The 8,570-nt window shown below is 42.1% G+C and overlaps 1 protein-coding gene and 1 pseudogene across 4 annotated transcripts in view; one reads left to right on the forward strand and one right to left on the reverse strand.

Moving 5' to 3' along the window:
- The window catches only part of Samd8 (sterile alpha motif domain containing 8), a 42,611-nt gene extending 37,783 nt beyond the window's left edge, over positions 1 to 4,828 (forward strand). For all 4 annotated transcript variants that reach the window (XM_021203651.2, XM_021203652.2, XM_029541954.1 and 1 more), the window contains 2 exons: positions 3,088 to 3,238; positions 3,618 to 4,828. In XM_021203651.2, the coding sequence (XP_021059310.1) occupies positions 3,088 to 3,238; positions 3,618 to 3,922 (456 nt within the window). In that variant the 3' untranslated portion in view covers positions 3,923 to 4,828. The remainder of the gene's footprint in view (positions 1 to 3,087; positions 3,239 to 3,617) is intronic.
- A 3,123-nt stretch (positions 4,829 to 7,951) lies between these two features.
- On the reverse strand, positions 7,952 to 8,200 carry LOC110325844 (annotated as a pseudogene).
- Between the last annotated feature and the right edge of the window lie 370 nt (positions 8,201 to 8,570).

Genomic DNA, 8,570 nt, shown 5'->3' on the forward strand with positions numbered 1-8,570 from the left:
CTACTGGTTACTCCCCCACAATCCTTCCCTCACTTTGTAGACCAGGCTGGTCTCGAACTCAGAAATCCGCCTGCCTCTGCCTCCCGAGTGCTGGGATTAAAGGCGTGTGCCACCACTGCCCACTTCAAGGAGAGATTTTTAAACCTATTACCTAGTGCAGTTTTATGAATAACCAGATCCAGAGATCTGAAAAGAATATATTTGAGGTGGAACATTTTGCTTTCCTGTGAAGCTTGTTATATGGATAAGAATTTCCTGATAAAAACTAAGGAGGTTTATCAGAATAGCCACTTAAGAGAAGGCTGGATCTTTGTGCAAAGAAACTTATCTTATGCTACTAGAACAAATTAGTTGTCACACTCCTGTTTGGACAGCTTTCTTTCTGTCTCCAGTGACTTTTTTTTAAAAAATTATTAATTAGTTAATGTATGGATATTTCCATCTAAATCTGCCCTAGATGCTGCTAATTGTTTTAAAGTATAATGTAGCCTGCCTATTGACCTACATTATTTATAGCAATCATAAAAAGTAGAGCATTATGGGATAACAGCCAGATGTCAGATCCCAACCAGAGGCATTTCATTGTGATAAATTAATGGCTTAAAATCATGCAACCAAGACAGAACCAAGAACATGCCTATTTTTAAAACTTAGCAACACAAAGCTAATTTGCATACTGTATCTAGACAGTTTCCTATTCATTCTTTTCTATTTCAGTTCTGTTTCTAGAAGGATGTATGAGAAATGCAGAATGGGAGAAAATGAAAAGGCTTGAATTACTGAGTGCTAATTATTTGGGACTAGGATTACTTGTTTGTCCCCTGTCCATAATTAAGATACTATCCAGCCTGGTGGTGGTGGTGCACACCTTTAATCCCAGAACTCAGAGACAAAGGCAAACAGATCTCTTGAGTTTGAGGTCAGCCTGGTCTACAGAACAAGTTCCAGGACACCTAGAGCTACACAGAGAAACCCTGTCTCAAAATATCTCTCCTTTTTAACCACCCCCCCCCACACACACACACAAATGTTCTGGTGTGATTGACTTATGAAACATCTGTAACCCTCTGGTCTTTCTCTTCTATCCTACCTGAGACTTGCATCTCAAAGCCAGATTGTGGCCCTCCATGGCTGCTGGAGCTTCAGTTGCTATGTTTGGGTAGTCAGTAGAAGGCCAATGGGGGGGGGGGTAGAAAAGAGCTCCTCTGTGTTAGTCCCTGTAGCCATACTATAGAGCTTTCACATTTTTGTGTACAACTTATTGTACAGAACATGGCTCACTGTAGCTATAGGGAAGGCCTGGAGGGCTAAGATCTGGTTGAGTTCACAGCCTCGCCAGTGTATGAGTTTCTGTGACAGTAAAGACAGGGAGAATAGTTATTAAATGATAGCCTGGAAGTTACAGCATAGTTTATTTCCTTGCTGCTGCTTTTTTAAATATTTTTCCTTTTTTAAAGAAAGTTAGAGCTTATTAAAATATTTTAATAGTATGTCGGGCGTGGTGGCACACACCTTTAATCCCATCACTCGGGAGGCAGAGGCAGGCGGATTTCTGAGTTCGAGGCCAACCTGGTCTACAAAGTGAGTTCCAGGACAGCCAGGGCTACACAGAGAAACCCTGTCTCAAAAAAACAAAAAACAAACAAAAAAAAATTAATAGAGATTTAAACATGGACATTATGGGAGAAAAGAAAGTAAGTAAAACAAAATGTGGTTGTTAGGGGCTGGAAGTTGTTGCACAAACTACTCAGACACGGATCTCAGTGAAACAGAGCTGGTTTATTGAACACACACCCTAAGACTGATCCATCAGGGACACAGTACAGACTCAGGAGCTGAACTGTGGTGCCCAGCTAGACTCCTATAGAGCTTTTAATCCTGAGATCCAAAAACATCTGTGCTAAGTTATTCTGCAAGTCAGAATTTAGGGATAGGAGATTTCCTTAGGAACATGTTTTTGTTGTACATTTATCCTATCCTCATTGGTTGGGGTATTCCACTGTGGCAGGGGACTTGTCTTGACTAATATTCATTTAACCTCCTACTCAAAATGGAAGTTTTACTCCAAATGGTTTCTTATATTGGTGCAGGTGTCTTTCTTATGTTGAGGTCCATCCCAGAGTCAGCTTATAAAGGCAAGAAACAAAAAGTTCACACCTAGATGCAGGAAGTGTTGCTGGGTTGTTGGTTCAGGTCCAAGCTTATTGTGACTAAGTAAACGAAGGAGATCTAACTGTGATTAGTTTCCAGGAGCATCAAAGCACAGAAGTAACAGAATATGCAATCAGTACAGGAATGAGAAAGGGTCCTAGTAACAGCACATGAGAAAGTTTCCTTATAACATTAGTAACAGCACAAACAACAGTTACCTAGGCCTTAACATTGGGGTGTTCTTATTTTACAGTGACTATTTGAGGCAGGGTTATTCTGAGTGGCTGACACTGTTTTGGAGCTTGCTCTGTAGATCCGATTGGCTTTGAACTCAAGAGATCTGTGACTGCCTCTGCCGCCCAAGTGCTTGGATTAAAAGGGTACACCACCATTGCCTGGCTGCTTGTTTGTTTAAGATAAAACTTCATGTAACCTGGGCTGTCCTCTGTCACCAAAACTAGCCTTGGACTCCTGCTCCTCCTGCATCTGACTATGAACATGCGCCGTCATTCTTGACATTGACTTTGCACTTTTTGCTTTTGTTATTATCTTGAGATGAGGTCTCTCTGTGCAGCCCTGGTTGTCCTGGTCGTTGATATGTAAACCAGGCTGGCCTCAAGCTCACAAAGATAGATATACTGGCCTCTGCTTCTGAAGTGTTGGTATATGAACATATGTTTTATGCCTGCCTTGACCTTTTTACTTTAAAGGGACTACTATAAAGGAGTTTGAATTAGGATGATTTCATTTAATTAGCATTTTCTAAGTACAGTCAAGCTCTGGTCATTCTCTGGGCCCACTTTGAATTAGCTGAGTTAGACCCGTTGCCTTTACCTGGATTTCTGAATCATTCCGCATGAATTGCCTGAAATGGATGTGGGCAAGCTCTGAACCTCAATAAGCATTTGGAGAACTAACTCACAGCATTCTTTACAGATCTATGGAAGTGTGTGGGAGAAACTCCGCCGGGCATTTGCCATCTGGAGCGGCTTTGGGATGACTCTGACTGGCGTCCACACTTGTGGAGACTACATGTTCAGCGGCCACACAGTTGTTCTAACCATGCTGAATTTCTTTGTCACAGAATGTAAGTATATCGTTAATGCTTCTATGCAGATTAGATGTTCCTTGTTGCAGAGGAGGAACTAGGGAGGAAGTGAGAAAGAATAGGTGGCTGGGGTGGAATGTAACTCAGTCTGCAGTGTTTGCCTGCCACACGTGAAGCCCCAGGTTTGATCCCCAGCACCACATAAAGCTCAGTGTGATGGCAGATGCCTGTAGCTCCTAGTTCAGGTTCATCCTCAGCTACAGATCCAGGTCAGCAGCCTGGGCTACATGACACAGCTGAAATAAAGGGCGCGGGGCAGAGGTTAGGGGAGCAGAAGCTTAGACCTACCCTGAGAAACCTGTGGCTAAGAAGCACAGCAGGAATGTGTTATTAAATGGTCCTTCTGTCCTTTTCCTAGATACACCAAGAAGCTGGAATTTCTTGCACACTCTATCCTGGGTTCTCAACCTCTTTGGAATCTTCTTCATCTTGGCTGCTCATGAACATTATTCCATTGATGTGTTTATTGCCTTTTATATCACAACAAGACTCTTTTTGTACTACCATACTCTGGCTAACACCAGAGCATATCATCAGAGTAGGAGAGCGAGAATTTGGTTTCCTATGTTTTCTTTCTTTGAATGCAATGTTAATGGCACAGTACCTAATGAATATTGTTGGCCATTTTCTAAACCAGCAATAATGAAAAGACTAATCGGATGAAGACTCTCTCTCTGTAATGAGTTTGTTGTTAAATATACAGTAGTTATGGAATGAAAATGAATACTTTGTCCCAGGCTCCTGGATACTTTGCATTTGGCTTCTGTGTTGACAGGTTTCCCGTTCTGAGAAAGGCCGTGACAAAAAACTCAAGAAAGAACACACAAGACTCCTTATCTAGCTGTTTGAATGGAGAGGTCATGGAAAGAGTTTCCACCCCTCACTGTAGGAAGACCCAGTGTGGGAGTGATGTCAGGCCATTACCTGTGCATGCTGGGTGTTTGCTTACTGAACTCAAGCACATCAGCTTGGGCTAGTTGAAGAATTTTTACTGATTTCCAGTAGGACTCAAGTCAAGAATATTTTTGAAGCTGGCTTGACTTACCTAGTGAGCCGTTCTCACGTGTTCATTGAACTAATCGGTGTCTGTCTGCAAAGTGAGTGTCTTACTGGTAAATATGTTTTACCTTTTGAGCCATTTCAAGAAAAACACATTGAACACAGCAGCTTTTGTGAAACAAAAGAATGCAAGGGACACGCTGGTCAGATGTCACTGGCCTCCCACTAATGCAGGCACCGGGTCAGCATTTCAGAACAGGTGCGGCGTCAGTTGCCCTTCCTGATCTGTTTGGAAGCTTCAGTGTGAACTACAGAAAGGATTCCTGAGGGGAAGTGGCTGTGCTCCTAGTAGTAAAGTGGTGTCACTGTAGTGCTGTGCGTGTCTGGACTAAATACTTGTTGTAACTGTTAGTTAGGCAGATGACAGCCCAATATAATGCTTTTTAATAATGTGACTTAAGTGAACACATGAGTGTTTTACCAGATGTTAGAGTTCTTACGTCAGTGAGTGAGTAAATGTGCATGCAGAGAATTCTTTTTTTTTTTTTTTTTTTTTGGAGAAAACCAAAACAGAACAGAACAAGCTGTAGGCATAGTGCTAATTCTCACTGGGGCGGGGGGGGGGGGAGTCTTTTTGTTTTTTGTTTTTGGTTTTTTTTTTCCTGAAAGTTCTCATTCCTGACCATCGAATGTATACAGTCTGAGATGTACTTAGACAGAAAAAAGCTTTTTTTTTTTTTTTTAATTGTATACATATGTTCTTTCTAGAGTCTTAATTTGGCAGTTAAGAATGAAATACTTAAGCTGCTGTTTACCTTCAGTAATTACTGTCACCTCTCTGATACCATTTGTCACTTTATTTTCCATTGGTTGTATATAACAGTTTTAACCTTAGCCTGGTTGTAGAATTGGAATACTAACTATATAGCCTTTACGTTCCATTTTCAAACAAGGACTCGAGCTGCGGGCGGGCAGGCGCACTGCAGTCACAAGCAGGCCACAGCTGGCGTTTACTCCTCCTCCTCCTCCTCTGTCTTGGCGGCAGAATGGCCATTTTTGCAGTTGGAGTCATAGTCGCAGCTCTCGGAAGTCACCGAGTGAATTAGGCAGGAAGGGGGTTTGTCTAGTAGACAGACGGGCCTCACCCGTGCCGAGCGACCCTGCTCTGAGTAGGCTGGAGACAGCACTCATTTCTCACTTGTGAGGTGTCGTAAAGCAATCAAGTTCAATTATGTTTTTAAATCTTGTACTTCAAAATCCTTGCAGTATTTTAAATTATTGATTCTATTACAAGCCAGGATCAAAAACGCCAATATCTTGTCTAAAGAAACTTGATAATCATGGAGAGAAGGTTTGCCATGCTTGTTTGACTTAGGGTCAAGGGATATTACTGCCACCCCCTCTTATTATTCCCCTGCCCCCCACATAGCAGGATCCAATTTACCTGGGGAGAGGGGGAGAGACAGTGTTGGCTTTTGGGAAAATGTTCCAAAAATCGGTGTCTACATTAGTTTTTAAGATGCTAACTATATTAATGGTGAATATCTTCACATCTGGCTCCTCTCCTCCGTACGATTCTGTCATAGAACACAGCAGGAAAGAGGGGCAGCTGGCGGTGCACTTGCAGTGCTATCGATGGTAAGAGTGCCTGACAGCAGCCTGCAGTCGGATTGAGTGGCCTTGGATCACTCCTGTTTGCTTTAAGGAATAAGATAAGCTAGGTGTATAGCCTGATAGCTGCTATAAGACAGTTTACACAGCTAATCCTCTTCAAGTCTCAAAACTGAGACAACATTAGTTCTCAGGTTTTGTCCTCACATCTTTTTTCTTATTAAAACCTAACCATAATGAAGATAGAATTTATGTTTACATTTTGGGCATGATGTGACTGCGTGCAGAGGCTCCACGCTTTTGAACCCTGTATTTGATTTTGCAGTTGTGTGAGGCTTTTGTCCTTGACAGCTTAGTACAGAAGCAAGGAAAGGTTTTGAGTTCTCAGGATGCAAAGGAAGGGATTGCCTACATTCTAAACCCAGTGTCGCTGCCCTCCCTGTGGTGCTAAGCCCAGGGCTGTGTGTGCGAGGCAAGTGCTCTCTGCTTTACAGGATCTTACTGAAAGGTAGTCTTGCTGGGCGGAAAGGAACGAGCTCCTATGGATCAGAACCTTGCTCTCACCACCACATAGTTTTGGCAGAAACCTTTGTGTTGCAGTTCCCAAAGAGGCCAGAATTGCTGTGGCAAAAATACCTTTCTAAAGCGATGGGCTTCAGCTTAGAACCAGTCAATTTAATAAACATGGGCTGTAACCAAGAAAACCCACTTGCAATAGCATAACACTGACACTGTAAGTGGTGTCCAGCCCCATTCTACCTGCCTGTTAGGCTGAGAACTCCAGAACTCTGTAAGTTATAAGTGGGGAGCAGGGGCGCTGGGTCCTTCTATAGCAGAGAGCAAGTAGTCTTTCAGGAACATTTGTGCAAAAGTGTTTGTTTGTTTGTTTGGGGGGGGGGTCTTTTTTTTTTTTTTTTTTTGGAGACAGGGTTTCTCGAATTCATGGATCGCCTGTCTTTGCCTCCCATGCTGGGATTAAAGGTGTACACCACCACACACACCTTTTTGTACAAATTTATATAAATTCAGATTCATGGCAAAAATGTATATTCTTTATATTCAGCAAAAAGCAATTTTATCATTGAAAGATTCTAGATCCATAATGCTTAACAATGTTTACAATATTTTGACTTAAACTCTCTGATTTAGTACACTTAATTTGATGATCTCGTGGATAGAAATCCCATAGCAAAAGCAGACAGTATAGTCACCCGTCGCCCTCTCAGGCTGACAGACTTGGGAGACAAGAAAGATCTTTAGAATTTGCTTTCCTTCAGACAGTGTGAAAGGCACCAAAGCATGTCAGGGTTTGGGTTGGGTTGGGTTGGGTTTTGGTGTTTTTTTATGTTTTTGTTTTTTGGTTTTGTTTTGTTTTGTTGTTTGGTTTGGTTTTTGGTTTTTTTGTTACTGTTGGTTGTGTTTTTTGTTTTTGTTTTGTTTTTGTTTTCATTTTAATCAAGTTTATGTAAACAAGATGCTTGACTTGAAGGGAAAACTATCTAGGATCATTTTGTTCAAGTGTAATTTATTCCCTAAAGACATATTGCCCTACATGTAACAGCTATGTACAAAAAAAAAGTTATAAAAATTGTCCTTGGTTTTACAATGATAAATGAAAAACATTAAAATTCTCCAATCGAACAAGGCATGCAAAGATTTGGTGTTGTTGGCTTCTTTTGTTAAAACAATGAGAGCAAAATAACTTACTGGAATATAAAAATGAGAGCTGAATGAGCATGCCACTATGGAGAAGGGGGCATCTTCACAGACCCAGTACTTTCCCCCAGACCATCTCCATCTGATGTCAATCAGGACAGAGCTTTGGCCATTTTGTTTAAAAAAGGAAAAGAAATAAAAGGGCACTATGCTTGTGCATACACACCAGTTACTTTATGTACAATAAAGAAATGGGGACAGGGAAATGAAAGGAGAGAAAACTATACTGTGGTAGTCAGGATGTGGCGGGACCAAACTGCAGCTTTCTAATTGAGAATGTATTCTCGGTCTATAACAAAATTCTGGAGTAAAGTAGCAGGCTTCCATTTTAGTAGACTCCTCCAGTCTGCTGCTGGAACACATACATCAATCTTCATCCTCCATTTCCATCTGTGCAGGTGTGTCTGTTTCGTTGATTGGTTGCCCATCAAACCGGAATCCGATCTGCCTCATTGACAAACCCTGCCGTTCACAATAGGCTTTCATTAGTTTGCTAAGTGGTGTGTGCCTCTTAATCTTAAACTGCACCACAGAACCATCCTGTCCTGCCACCTTCAAATTAATATGATCGTTGTTCTCAGTCTTGACTCCTTCCTTGGGTTTCCCATCGGCCATGGCAAGCGCAAGAGTCTCCTTGTGGCCTTGGCTGTCTTGGAACTCAGACATTCTCCTGCCTCAGTCTCTGCCTCTGCCTCTGCCTCTGCCTCTGCCTCTGCCTCTGCCTCTGCCTCTGCCTCTGCCTCTGCCTCTGCCTCTGCCTCTGCCTCTGCCTCTGCCTCTGCCTCCCAAATTGCCGGGATTAAAGGCAAGCATCACCACTACTGGCCAGCAAGCATGTCAGGTGTTTTTGTTTTTGTTTGTTTGTTTTGAGACAGAGTTTCTCTGGATAGCCCTGGCTGTCCTGAATCTCACAAGCATGTCAGGTTTAATGGCAACTTTACATTAACAGTTTGTATTTATTAAAAGGTGAGATTAGCTCCAGTCA

Source organism: Mus pahari, chromosome 8 (assembly GCF_900095145.1).
Source record: "Mus pahari chromosome 8, PAHARI_EIJ_v1.1, whole genome shotgun sequence".
Classification (NCBI taxonomy): domain Eukaryota; kingdom Metazoa; phylum Chordata; class Mammalia; order Rodentia; family Muridae; genus Mus; species Mus pahari.